The 15,103-nt window shown below is 32.6% G+C and overlaps 1 protein-coding gene across 1 annotated transcript; it reads left to right on the top strand.

Moving 5' to 3' along the window:
• The first annotated feature begins 272 nt into the window (after positions 1–272).
• On the top strand, positions 273–14,355 carry LOC124359623 (elongation factor 1-alpha-like). The gene is given in 9 exon segments (XM_046812525.1): positions 273–363; positions 6,510–6,874; positions 7,288–7,455; positions 8,814–9,074; positions 9,622–9,663; positions 9,665–9,898; positions 10,678–10,798; positions 11,798–11,964; positions 13,885–14,355. Coding segments are annotated over 8 exon segments (1,389 nt in total). The 5' UTR covers positions 273–363; positions 6,510–6,550; the 3' UTR covers positions 13,957–14,355.
• Positions 14,356–15,103: the final 748 nt, after the last annotated feature.

Here is a 15,103-nt window from a genome sequence, read left to right as displayed (position 1 = left end):
TAAGTAGTATCAAAAAGTAGTTTGCAATTATCGCGCTTCAGGAAGTGACGACATTACACACCCATTGGCTGTTCTATGATGTGCAGATATCCCTGCCCTTTATACATTCTCCCCTACATCCGTTGTTTAGTAAATCGAGAACAATAATTTTTCACATTATATAAGAAATAATGCAATAAATATAAAATAAAATAAAAATTTTAAACAAATTTTCTTATTTAATTTTCTTATTTAATGGTATTTTGTTGAAATGTGATTTATTTACTGCAGTGCCCCCTCTTGGAACGTCTGCCATTCCATTACATTCTCCTTCTGCGCAAGTTCACCAGGTTCGTCTTCCTCTTTCTGCCGTGGCAACTGGAGGTGAGTGGTATTGGTGGTGCGTCTGCTAGATTTCATCTGTTTTAATCTTAGATTGTATGTATGGTTTAACTATTATAAAAGCATAAACAGTGTCTTTCTTAAGTTATCGAAACATTCCAGTATAAGGTTTTTAAATTTTCCATAAATTTATCTATTAATTTAGGTTTTAAAACTTGTCTCCATTGTTTGGAGAAAGCCGGTACTATCCAATGCTATGTTCCCTAGATTTTTCACATTTTATGAATGATTTATAATATACGTCTTGGGGAAAGTACCTCAAGCTTTAATTTTGAAGTTAAAGCTAGCCGTGTTTCATGAACTTAAACGAAAAGTTGAATTTTGGAGATAGATGCCACACCACGTTTTCGTCCGTCGCCATGTTCCATATTCTAGTCAATTATCGATTTTCTCGTAGTTAAATTCTCTGGCAATTCTAACCATCGAGTTCATATTTTAATTTGTAAAGCAATTCAAAGTTTCATAAACATGAATGAAAATATTTCAGTAGTTGTAGAAAATCAATACAGGTCTCGGAAGTTGCACCACAGAGCAGTCATCATACGTCATCAACTTACTATGAATTAGTGTTCCCCAAAACTGATTTAAATTAAGTTGTATTAATGAATGAGATTTTTTAGGAATCGTTGAAAGTTTAAATTTAATACTGTTAATGAGGATGGTTTGAACTTAATGCTTCTCAAGTTTTCTCATAGGGTACATTTTATAATTATCCACACCTAATGTTCAATGAGAATTAGTAGGTCCTGTGCTATTTAATATTCAGGGAAGATTATTTTGTGGGTGTTAAAATGCCCTTATGGTCTAAGTTGATTTTCTTAACATGAAATTGAAAGTGTTAAAAGCACCCCTATGATGAATCTGCCTAGAAACGTGGTAGTGTATGATTTAGATGTACAAAGAGAGATTTTCATCATAATCTAGCCTATTGTCAAATCAAATTATACCTATGTAATGTGAATTTGAATCCATATGGGAGGCAATAGGTGGGTAGATTTTTGATAAAAGAAGCCAGTCTGACATGAGTTAATGTCTAGGCCTGTAGCTGTATGAAACAACCCTCACTTTTTCGCTACATTACTATTTTTGTTTTATTGAACTGATTCATTCTCTCCCATTTGTGTCTGACAGAGGCTAGTATGTCTTGGCAGTGATATCCAGTAGCTGGGAAAGTATCAGTTAAAGTTAGAGCTGCTGGTATAGTACAGTTATTTTTTATTTTAACTTAATAAGACATGAAATGTTGTATAGACTAGCAGCAACTCTGATACTTCCTAGTTTTTATGACGCACTTGTATTCCTAGTTTTTATGACACGAGTTCCTAATTTGATCACCTGTGAAGTCATAAGATTCAGTCAAATGTGGATGCCATGTTTTAAGGTTTTTGCTGAAATGGGCTAAATATGTAGGCTACTTAGTTTTACTATTATTTGATTAAAATATTTAGGCTCATGTTTTGTGGGAAGTAGTTTTAGACTAGTGCATTACTTTTAAAAGTGTCTGAAACTAGTTCTATAAGTAACATAGCCTACAAAAGGAAAAATATTTTTATAATTTTACATTAGCTTATCTAAAATACTGTTATCAATTCACTAAAATAGTACGTTTTCATTTCTATAAAAAAATTTTAATATTTAGGTGAACCATAATTGCAAAATGGGTAGGGTATGATAAGCGGACCCAGTTTTTTAGATCGAAATTGGCAAACTATATTACTTAATCGTAACTATTGATATAATCAATCGATACTGATTAATTATTTTGAACTATTAATTTGAATAGTCTATAATATCAACAGCTGTAAACACTTTAAAATAATACATGTAGGGTAATATTTCGATTTTTAAATAAGTAATTTTGATTATTAAAAATGGTAGTCAATTTTAGAAAACTACATGGAATTGCTGGTATCAATTTACAATAACGTGACCATGGAAAGGTATGTTCATTTTTTTTTCCTGAAAACAATAGTCAAGAAAAATTTGTCGGCAACGAAAATCAAAGGAGTTGTGATTTTTTTTTAATCCTCTGAAAACTCTTGTTTTTGACAGTACCTCTGGCAATACTATCCATATTTGACAGTTTGGTATTACTCCGCGGCTCTCTCAAATAAAGAAGGGACGCCATTTTGAACTATTTTGTTCCTCCGTGTCTATTCTTAACTTCCTAGTTCAGTAGTGGTAATGGCAACACCTTTGTGTTGGATGTTCATTAAGGTAAGTGATAATTTACTGAAATGATGCTGACTAGTACGTTAATCCTGTCAATGATGCCTGCGCACTGCTTGCTCTTTTAGAAAAAAAATTAACAACAGCTTGGAAAAGTCGAATCCCAGATCACATGATGCCCCTGCTCCTTAACGCAATAATGCCCGAAAGGCATCAATATAATACAATAGTATACTTTCCCCCCAGTTTATATGAACCTGTGATAATAATACTTGGCTATAAATGCCCAACCCAAGAAAAAAGTCCATTTTCCATGGTCACGCTATTGTAAATAATTACCGAATTGCTTTGAAAGATGATAAGACATAAATAAAATGAATTGTTTTTGTGGCTTCAACATGTTGGACTCGTACCGAAAAACCCATTATGTGAAATTTGTGGGAAATTAACAACTGTAACTGTAAGAGGAGCAAATATGGTAGTCTTTAGTTTTCCTAATTTTTTTATAATAATTTGATGATTGTTAATTTTCAATTCATATTTTAATTTAAAACATATGATTATTATTATTGAGGACTATAGATACTTTATATCGATTGATAGTCTTGGATTTAAGATGCGAATATTAGGTATTGATGACTACATTCTTCGATATAAAAAACCCGGGTCTGCTTATCGTACCCTACCCTTGCAAAATAATTTAAAGCCTAATAATTTTTGAAATCATCAAACTAGGAGAATCAGGGTTTCTGGTGGGGGGGGGGGTTAACAAGCTGAAGAGTAGGCATTGGTGGAGGTGTAGTCGGGATGATTCAAACATTCGCATGGTAAAGTACAAGTGATCTTGGATGGCAGAGTATGGCTAATAACTGCATGCGATAATAATCTATTTAAGAGTTATTCAGGTACTTTTTCATAAGGCAAATTTACCTCGTATGGCGAAGGTTGTCATTAACCTACTCGCTACATAAACGAAATAACAGCTGGTAGTGGTCAATTGTGAAAATCTAAAGGTCATGTTGTATTCATTAGTATCAATATTTAAAATTGATTATCATTGTTGCGGCGGCCACTTATTATACTGCAGCCTTTCGCTTGAATTTAGGTAGACCTACTACCTCAGGAATGGTTTTTTTTATTTTTTGTCAGAAGTGTGAAGTGGCTGAAGTTACAACTGAGCCTGCGTTCATGTGCAGGAGTATTTTGGATCGTTCCTATTCCTATTTAATCTCAGTTATTATTTAAGCTTGCTTCCCTTTTATATCTGTTGTACTATTTTTTTTTTGTCCAGTTTTTGTTAAGTTGAAATTTTGAGAAATAGCATAAATAGGCTAAAGTAAAATTATAAATAAAGGCAATGCTCAGTGATCATTGGGTTATTTGTCAGCCGTCCATTACCTCGCAGACTCATCTCTCACCGCCACGTGACTTATAACTCAGGAAAATTTAGTATGACTGATTAGGCAGTCCTTGTTAAGTGAGATACAATTATTCTTGTGACGATGTAAAAAAAAATAAGCTTTGTCCGATGTTACTAACATTTCGTAGATCATAATCCATAGAGTAAGAAAAACACAGTAGAAATAGTAAATGTCTTAACAATGGCAAAGTCCAAATACGTTGAAATGTATTTTTATCACTGTAAAAGTCTGCGTCAAAAGATTATGTCGACAGTCTTTAGAATTCTATGTGCTACAACAAATATGGTGTTGAAGAGTTTTTGAAAATTGCCTGAGTGAGGTTGTTTGTGTTTTGTTTCGGTTAGTAAGTAATGTCTTGATTACACATGATTTTGCATTATTTTTAAATGGTATTTATCATTGAAGTAAAGGGTGTCCTTGTATCAAACACACATGATTGTATTTGTATGTTCTACAGTTATGACCAAACATCTGTTGTATCAATATAGAGGTTAGTTTTAATTAAAACATTTTGATTCATTTGGGAGGCGGGGGTTATCAAATAAAACACTTATCCCGTGCTATGTGAAATGTCAAGTGATAAAGAGATCTCACAGAGGTTGCTGAGAAGTAAGGTTCATTGTAACTGTAGGTAGGTTGAGGCACTTGTGAGATTTGAGATTGATGTTTAGATACTGCCTTGTTGAGGGCTCTTTGTCACCTAAGCCTGTGGCGATGGCAAGTTCTTGTGAACAGATTATGTTAAATGGTTTGTCATAATAAAGTATCCCATTTCCGAGCATTGATATGAGATGGAATACTTTATTACAGAAAACTGAATGGTAAACAAAATGACTATTTAGTTACTAAACGAATTCGGGGTTCATTGGTATTATGCAGAGGCCACTATTATAAGTAGCGAAAAAAGGCTATTACAAGTAAAGTTTTGCATTTCATTTTGACTATTGTTTCTTTTTTTTCTGCCTCATAAAAGGAAGTGAAGTAGGCGAGAAGGTGGTAATTCTGTCCCTATTTACTATTTGTTATTAGGCTAATTATTAGTTTAAGAAAAACCTTGTTCCCAATTTTTGACTTTTTACCAGAAGTGTGAGGTCTGAATGCGCTGATGGCTAGGAACATTTTAGGTCATTACTGCTCTGACCTAGGATCATGTGTCGTATCGATCATCTGTGGTTGATGTCAGAAAAGTATTTTGTTTCGAATCATAGTAATTAGAGTGTTTATAGATGAAGAAACTCAAGATTACCTACCAAAAATATTACTAGTCAATAATATGGCACTGCATACGGGTATAGTCGTATAGCAACTCCTGGCTGCCACCAGTCCCAGTAGGGCTTTTTTAAAAAAAAGTGTTTATTATTCCATAAATAAACTTAACCTAACTTTGCACATCAATCCATCTTGCAAGAAACCAGATGAAAAAAATTTAAACACAGACTTCTAAGTGCACTCTTAAATTCATGCCAACACTGTTTTACAGCGCTTGAAGGGTTAGATTCTTTTTAGATTTTTATCATTGTTTTACAGATTGTGCCAACTGCAGATTATTTTTTACTATTTTGAGTGCAGATCTCAAAATACAAATTACAATCAACGCTGCAAGTAAATATGGGTCACATAGTTTTACGGAATTGATATTTATTTTAGTGTTTTACTCATTTATATTTTTAATTACTAGTCATTTAATCTTCATCTATTGTTTTGTATTATTAATACAGTTAGTAATATTAATCTTCACTAAAATGTTAAAACATGTTAATCAAATTGATTGGTTTTCAATGGTTACATTTTGTTTCCTTCCTAAAAAGCTCAAATTATATATTTTTTTTTTAATTTATCTTGGAAGTGTGCACTTAAAAGTCTTGTGTTCAAATTTTTTTCTGGTTTCTTGCAAGATGAGATGATGTGTAAAGTTAGGTTGAGGTTATTTATGGAATATTAAATTTTTTTAATGTTAAAAGTGTATTATACAGATTTTATACATAGTGCAAGGATCTTAAATAAATGTGCTCAAGTTATTTATTGGTTGCTGTTCACTCACTACACTAAAAAACACAGTTTTTTGTTGTTGTCAAAACGTATTAATTAAGTAATATATAATGAAAGGTTTTTAACATATATGCAGGAAATTTATTTTTCTAGTTTTAATATTATGAAAGATTTTTTAGGCCAGCATACAGGTAATTTAATTTTTTTTAGTAAGAAAGTTTGTTTTTTCTGATTTCATGAATGCAATGTATGGTATATACTTGCTATTTTTAATTTTATGGTACGTAAGTAAAAACTGTAATGTGTATACTGACCTGTAAGTAAAATAAACCTAGATAATGACAACATGAAAAAAATTAAAGCTCAGGGTGTCTTTACTCGACTAAAGATAAGTAAAACCTTGGACTATACTCCTTCATGTTAGTGAATTTGCACATTAAACGATTCTGCCTATTCACAAAAGGTGTTGTTAACCACAAACCTGATTTTAATATCTAGATCCAAAATTTTTTTAGTAAAATAATTAGTTAAATGCTTTATTTGTTGCAGCTTTTATTCTAATCGTTTACCGAAGTTGAACAACAATCAAGATGGGAAAAGAGAAGATTCATATCAACATTGTCGTCATCGGTCACGTAGACTCTGGAAAGTCAACCACCACTGGACATTTGATCTACAAATGTGGTGGTATTGACAAGCGTACCATCGAGAAGTTTGAGAAAGAAGCCCAGGAAATGGGCAAAGGTTCCTTCAAGTATGCGTGGGTGTTGGACAAGCTAAAAGCTGAGCGTGAACGTGGTATCACTATCGATATTGCTCTTTGGAAATTTGAAACTGCCAAGTACTATGTCACCATCATTGATGCTCCCGGACACAGAGATTTCATCAAGAACATGATCACAGGAACTTCTCAGGTAAATAAATAAGTCTATAAATTATTTTTTAATACTTTATATTTGCAAGTTCGAGGTTTTTGTTAATCTGTGTTCTTAGTATATATTCCTGGAGTAAATGATTACATTCAATTGGTGTCCGGTCCACTGATATATATGATGTTTATATTTTGCTGTATGATACTCTAGGAATATGAAGAATAACCTGTTTGTCAGGTTTTGTAATGTCTTATCTTGTACTAATTATAAAGTAACTGATGAAATTAAAACTGTGTGTTTCAAGTTATTACACATTAGAGCAGATGATTAAATATGTGCCTTTGAATTTTATGAAAAAAAAAGGAATTCCCCTAATGATGCTCTTGTGTGTATTCTGTTCATATGTTAATGTAGCTCTAAAACATGAGATTTTATTCTGATGAATGATTTAACAGGCTGATTGTGCTGTACTGATTGTGGCTGCTGGTACTGGTGAGTTTGAGGCTGGCATTTCCAAGAACGGTCAGACTCGTGAACATGCTCTTCTTGCTTTTACTTTGGGTGTGAAACAACTGATTGTCGGAGTTAACAAGATGGATTCCACTGAACCCGCTTACAGTGAAGTGAGTATTACACATTACTAGGACTAGTAATGGCTTGTTGCTAGTAGCCGATCTTGATCCTTGCCAGTGATTGTATTCCCCAGAACATTAAAACCAGTAGGTAGCATTTTATACTGTGTGTGTTTCCCAACTTTGAGTTTAGAATAACCCATGCGTCAAAGTTTTAATTGAGGTTGAAATCCAATTATTTGTATACTTCAATTCTAATTTTATGTTACACAAGCTAAGTGTTCTCTTTATCGCACCACTGTATTGTGTAAACTTGTTTGATATATCTGCATTTGTTAATTCACGTCTGACAGACTTAATGTAATTACAGTATCGCAAACTTCACTACATGCGTTTTATTAATAGCTCATACGATTTAAAAGAAGTTTAGAACTGTAAGTGATGTACTAAACCGAGCATTAAGGATATAGTAGTAGTAATTTATGATTTTAAAAATTTGGATATCATTTTTGAACAAGTTAAACTGAGATATTTTGTTATAGCTTATCTCAAAGTAAGTAAAAACTGAAATGTATTCTTTGATTATATTATAAGAACAAAAAAATAGTAAGCATCTGGGTAATGTAAAAGCTTTCTGAGCCATACAAAAACAATGCAGTAACTATTTTCATAATACAAAAACTATTTGAAACATCCTGATATCTGTGTATTAGTATATATATCGACAGTTGTGTATATTGTCGAATATTTAATAATAAAAATCCAGGTATATTAGTACCCAAAGGTTTAACAAGATAGTTTTTCTCGTTTTCAAAGTGGAGCACAGAAATTATTTTTCAAATGATTAATAAATCTTAATACCAGGTGGCCACCCGATTTGGAATAAACCAGAAGTCTTCCTGTAGAACCGGAAAAATCACAATTTCTTTGTAAGAACTAATTATATCAAGAAATAATTTGACAGTGATTTTCCAATTGTATTTCAAGCACTTCTGTTGGTATCGGATTTGTGTGAAAAGTATAGCCATTGTTTCAATTATCGAAATCGATCTATCCCTAAGAAGAATTAAGATACAAACACTGCATTTCTAAACATCACAGAAAGGAAAGTTCATAGGCCTACACAATGTTATGTCTGACACATGGAAAGACTTGGAGAAAACTAAGGTGTGTAAAGTAGGTAGTGATAAATCTTCACGAAATTCTCACATATCACTAGCAAACAAAATTTTTAGGTGGCATTTTCTGAAAATACAGCTAGTGATGTTTAAACCATCACTGTTACTCAGCATAATGGTCAAATACATTATTTCAGCTGTTTAATTGGTTTGAAAATGTATAATTTATTTAATTTGCAACTATAAATTATGTCCTAGTATGTTTTACAAACTTATTTCTTTGTTTTTCAGAGCCGATTTGAGGAAATCAAGAAAGAAGTTAGTAACTACATCAAGAAGATCGGTTACAACCCAGCAGCCGTTGCTTTCGTGCCCATTTCTGGATGGCACGGAGACAATATGCTGGAGCCCTCTGACAAGATGCCATGGTTCAAGGGGTGGGCCATCGAGCGTAAGGAAGGCAAGGCTGAGGGCAAGTGCTTGATTGAAGCATTAGATGCCATTCTTCCACCATCAAGACCTACTGAGAAGCCCCTCAGGCTGCCCCTTCAGGTGTGTTTTTATTACTTCTTGCAAAGGTTATTCAAATGCCAAGCTGTTTTTAAAACCGTCTATATTAAGAGTATCATACTTATTTTCGTTCTTGAAATTTTATAATATATAGACGTTAATATTTATATTAATATATATATATAATATAAATATTTATCCAATCAATCTGTTGTATTTTTAAATGGCCTAAATTTTTATATATTAGGATTGTTTATTTATGATTGCATAATGCTTGTAAATTGTTTTTTTTCTGTGGTGTTGAAGCTGTTGGCCATGCATGAATGGTGATCATGTAATGATTTGTTCCTAATTGATAGGACAGTGCCCTGCACCCATCTTTGGTAATCCGATTGTGGGTGTTATAAATAAACACTGTTAAATTAATTGAGCTAGCCTAGCTATGTTTCAAACCTTTTTCATAGGTTTGGAACACGAAGTGCTGAGCAACAAAGTTGATTCATTTTGCATTTATTATATTGATATAGTAACGGATTGTCAGTTACTATAATAATAATTTTTAATATAATGAGAATTATTTTGTGTGCAGGATGTATACAAGATCGGTGGTATTGGAACAGTGCCAGTCGGCCCGAGTGGAAACTGGAGTGCTCAAACCTGGTATGGTGGTCACTTTTGCCCCTGCCAATCTGACTACTGAAGTCAAGTCTGTTGAAATGCACCATGAAGCTCTCCAGGAGGCTGTCCCTGGAGATAATGTGGGTTTCAACGTTAAGAACGTTTCCGTCAAGGAGTTGAGGCGAGGTTTTGTTGCTGGAGACTCCAAGTCTAACCCGCCCAAGGCTGCCGCTGACTTCACTGCACAGGTAAATATTGATTTTTAACTAAAAATTAAGTACGAACAATTATGATGAGGATTATAATTGTTGTCATTGGGAGGTTTATTGATCTTAATCAGTTTGTTGTGATTTCCCATATGATGAGATTACAAAAATTGAAGAGCTGTGATTTTTCTGATTTAATGAGCCTGATGGGAAATTGTTAATTTTTTCTTTTTCTTAAAAATATTTTGCTAGAGCTCTATATTCAAATACAATTGTTGTGTGTCCTAATTTATTATATAAATCAAAATTATGCTCTAACAAGAAATCGCTAGGAGAATTGTAATAGAATGTGACTAACATCCTTGGAAGTTGAGTTTCAATACTTGGAATTGGCTGCAGTATACATGGTTTATTATCTGAACTAAACTTGTTAATTTTAATTTTGCCATGATTCATTTGAATATAATGACTATCCATATGTGATATGTACAGATTTACTATACTTTAGTTTTTTGTGTAGTAAATTTGGGATTTGGCAAAATAAGCCAACAGCTGTTTTCCCAATATGCTGATTCAAAACAATCACACACATTCTAGCAGTGGATTATATTGCTAATATATCAGTAAGTTAACAGAACATTTTAAAAACATTGATTCCACAGTCAACTCAGGTTATGTAAAACTAGAGCTATGTGTTTTTTGGAGTTTTGTTAATATGTAAAATTACAGGCGGTGGTGAGTGTAAATTTTGGTATTTCATTTATCTTCTGTAATGTGATTAAATGAAAAAATTGAGTGTAATGCAATTTTTCTTTGTAAAGGTTATTGTTCTGAACCATCCTGGTCAAATTTCCAACGGATATACTCCTGTCCTCGATTGTCACACTGCTCACATCGCATGCAAATTCGCAGAGATCAAAGAAAAGTGCGACCGTCGTACTGGTAAGTTTTTTTAGTAAAACATTTTGTCCCTACTTAATATCAAAAACATTTATTATTACAGAAACATTGATAGAAGAATCCAATTAAATTTATATTCATTGTTTCTGTGCAATATATAGCACATATATATATGAAAATTCAAAGTTTGTAAACTGTTGCTGGGAACTAAACCATTTAAAAACAATCCCTCTTTACATTTAAATTTTTCAGATGCATCAGAACTCCTTTTCTTGGCCTATTGGTAATGGAGGGGAAGTAGTCCTTTTGGGACAACTTATCCTGTGTGCTTTATCCAGTGAGCACAGCGCTCTGTTTCATATTTGTGCTTGTCTCATCGTCACGACAACATTTTAAGCAGTTTGCCAGAAACATGCCCATTCTGATGCAGAGTGATTATTTTATAATGCTTTTAGGTTATGAGTAAGGGTAATAACTCTAATAAGAGAGTGATTTAGAGATGGCCACATTTTCTTGGCTGTTGTTCAAGAGTGGCTGGTGACAGAAAGTTTGTCCAAGTTAACGTGCTAGCTTATTTATCACATCTTGATCAACGCTTTTTAATGAAACGCGATATCAAACCGTTAAGAGATTTCCCCGTTCAAGTGAATGTTTCCAGAAGCGGGAGGAGCATCGTTTGTATTGGTTCTTAGAAAGTACTCAGAAGATGAGTCACAGTTGCTATCACAGTCAAAATATATGTTCTTGCCAAAAGTTATGGTGTCATACAATTTTAGACGAATATTATTAGGGAAAAAATGGTTTATTTGGCTCAAGATACTTTTCACAGTTACTGCTTCAAACAGTACAAATTGTATACCGTTTGATTTGCATTTCTACTGTGTACAACAATGCTGACAATAAATTGGTACAATTTAGTAATTTGTTTACTAGTTGAGTTGGTGTCAGCAACAGTTGTTCCTAAAATGTTTTGATTCTTTCCTGATGTTTATTTATTTTTGTACTACATTTACTGAATTTTTATTGTGTAATTTGTTACAGGCAAGACAACTGAAGATAATCCGAAATCCATCAAGTCGGGTGATGCCGCTATCATCACTCTGGTTCCTTCCAAACCCATGTGTGTTGAGAGTTTCCAGGAGTTCCCACCTCTGGGACGTTTTGCTGTACGTGACATGAGGCAAACTGTGGCTGTCGGTGTCATCAAGGTAAGAGATTTTAAGATGTACCAATCTGTAAACATGGTTTTGCTCTATTTGTGCAGTATAGTTATACTATTCAAAACTTTTGTGATTTTAAAACAAGACAAAGTGGCTTTACTATGGAGGTATCCAAATCACAATGTGCTGTCGATGCAGGTTTTCGGCTGCCATTTTCCTACGCTCTTGTCTGTGTTCTTTGGGAGATGTTACATAAGTCCCTATCAATACTAATATAACTGGTTATCCCAACTAGTTTATTGGTAAAAATAGCTTTATTTCTCTCTTTCCCCTATTAATTATAAAGAACTCTCTTGCCAGTGGTAACTCAATGATTTTGGACATTTGTTTATATAAGATTATTTTTAGTAGTAAAACTCGTTTTTAAAAGACGGGTGAAATCTTTCACATATTTCCCATGTATACATTTAACCCTTTGAGTGCCACGGGTATTTTCCGAAGGCATATGCATAAAGTGCCACGCTGTTTTTCGCATATTTGTAAGCTTTTGAGGAAAAAAGCTGTTATAAAATAACTACCAAACAGATTTCCATCATTTTGTTGTTGTTTTTTTTTTTTTTTTCTTATTAAATGCAGAATATACATATCATTACCAATAAAATTTGATTCATAAAAGTATAAAAAGTTCAGTACAGTATTTATAAAAAAGTTTTTTACTTTTGTATAAAAAGTTAAGTTTCGACTTAATTTGTGTGTTTACATTATTTTTAAGATTTTTTTTAGCCTATGATAAAGGCCATATACAGTAATTCTAAATAAAACCCATGTGTAATATCTTATTCTAGAATTTTAAAAACTTGGCATTATATATATTAAAAAAATGTTGTGTTACCGACATTTTATAAACTGTACTTCATTTGTCAGAGTTTAGAAATTACTTAGTAATGATGTAGTTTTAGCAATAAATCTAATGAAACATCAATATAACACAAATATATATATAATTAGTAAATGTAGAAACAAATACTTGCTAACAACATATTTACATAAAAGTTTACATTTACTAAATAATAACCCTAATAATATTTACACTGAAAATTCATGTTTTTCGCTTGGACACAACTCAAATCACTACTTTTGTAAAGAAATACAGTAAAATACTGTATAAGTTACTATTTTATTTTGTATTTACTCAAATGCTTGGTTATCGGCACATAAACAACAAGAAAGGCCGTTACGCAACACGGTACTCCTCCGCAGAAGACAGAATCATCGCACAGGTACTTTGGTATTATCACAGCCCACTATTTTTGGACGAGTTTTCCTTATCAGAGATCAAAATAAACTTCATTCTATGTTCCTTCTTCCATAATGAATCGAAAAATACTCGATTGAGTCATACTTCCTATCTCCAAATTGATACGAATTACCTGACATTTTCGAATAATGAAACGTCGTTATAGTTTTTGATTTCATTGATTGTCGTAATAACTTGTAAATTCCAAAATAGGTTAAATAAAGTTAATTGTTTTTAATACTGTAATTTATTTTGTTCCCGATAAGGAAAACTCGTCCAAAAATAGTGGCTTCTTGATAAGTACCCAAACAACATAAGTTTCACAGATAAAATAGTAGAGAAACAACATAAAACTCGTACTTATTGATAGTTTGGAACCTATTGAATACGGCTGTCTGGTTATTTGGCCAAAATAATCTTGTACTATATAAAATATTATCGAAATACGAAACATCAAAATTGGCGACTCTGGCACTTCATGCACTTTTCGTACCGTCAAAATTAGCGACGCTGTGGCACTCAAAGGGTTAATAACATGTTAGACAAGCATTTATTTTTCATTTAAGAAGACCACTTAACTTAATCACGATTAGCTTACCCTGTATAAATATACATGTGTATACTCTTTTATAAGTATTATATGGTCTACATGTAAATGTTCTGTGTTGCAGAGCGTGAATCATAAGGATCTCACATCAGGTAAAGTCACGAAGGCTGCAGAGAAGGCCCAGAAGAAGAAATAACTAGCTGTGAACCACAACGTTCCCTTTCGCTTCTTTGTCGGCTGTCTGCTTGGCTGGCACAGGCAGCCATGTTTCCATCGTAAAGAATTCCGAAGGAAAGGCATGTTTGGTCTTTCTAAATTTGTTTTATAATTTTTATTATTTTTTGTAAAACTCAAAGACTGAGTTATTTAATTTTTGAGTTGTAACGAGGTAATTACAGTTTTCTTTTTAACTTTTAACCTTAAGGACGAATTAATTGTTTTGGTATTCAGAATAGCTGGGCTTGAATTGTATAGATATTACCCTAGTTATTTTGAAACCTTTTAAAATATACTTTACCTTATGAACTGTTATTATTTTCGATTGTGGTGACGATTACAAGAAAACCCGAATAAAGAAGCTTCATGACATGGAGAATTTGCATTTATTTAATGTATCCTAGACTTGTTTGTTCTGTCCTCTTAGCACGAAAAAATTATTTACTATTACTTAATGTCTTTGTTCCTTGCCATTGTAGTTAACTGTAACTATTATACCACTAATAAATATATGGCTGACCTGAATGGATCTTTTTCATGAAGAGTCCCACAAATCCTGTACTAAACTTTGGTTAAAGGGACACAACCTAGAAGTTATATTCCTCATAGCATGTTTATTCAATTCAATAGACCAAGTAGAAACTTCAATTCTATCAGTAAAATCATCCTCTTAAAGTTAAAATCCGATGATCTTCAAGTTGTGAGAACTTATGTTTCTTCAATGAACTAAATAGTGCTGTTTGAATTTAATCACAATTGGTTATTGTTGATTAGTGGTTTTGGAATTACCTGCATATTAAAACAGTCAGGATGGCTTTTGAGTCGCAACTGACAAGGATTTTTGTGGCCTGGTGCATACTGTGGTCACTGGTATCATTTATTTAGAAAAAAACTTTAATCCATTTTCAGTCAATTCTCGAACACTAGTAAATGTATTAAGATTGATTAAAAAGTTTAATATCAAATTGGTTTATAAAAATATGCCCTATATTCCTTTTATTTTTATTACAAATATTCCAAACATTCTTTTATTCTAAAACACTAGCATTAAGTAGATAATTTAACTGATCAATCCACTTATGAGCATAGGTTTGCACAAGATTGTCAAATAGTGATAATTGTAGCTT

The sequence above is a fragment of the Homalodisca vitripennis genome, chromosome 4 (assembly GCF_021130785.1).
Source record: "Homalodisca vitripennis isolate AUS2020 chromosome 4, UT_GWSS_2.1, whole genome shotgun sequence".
Taxonomy (NCBI): Eukaryota; Metazoa; Arthropoda; class Insecta; order Hemiptera; family Cicadellidae; genus Homalodisca; species Homalodisca vitripennis.
The sequence above is the reverse complement of the archived record's forward strand: the minus strand, read 5'-3'. Positions and strand labels throughout refer to the sequence as shown.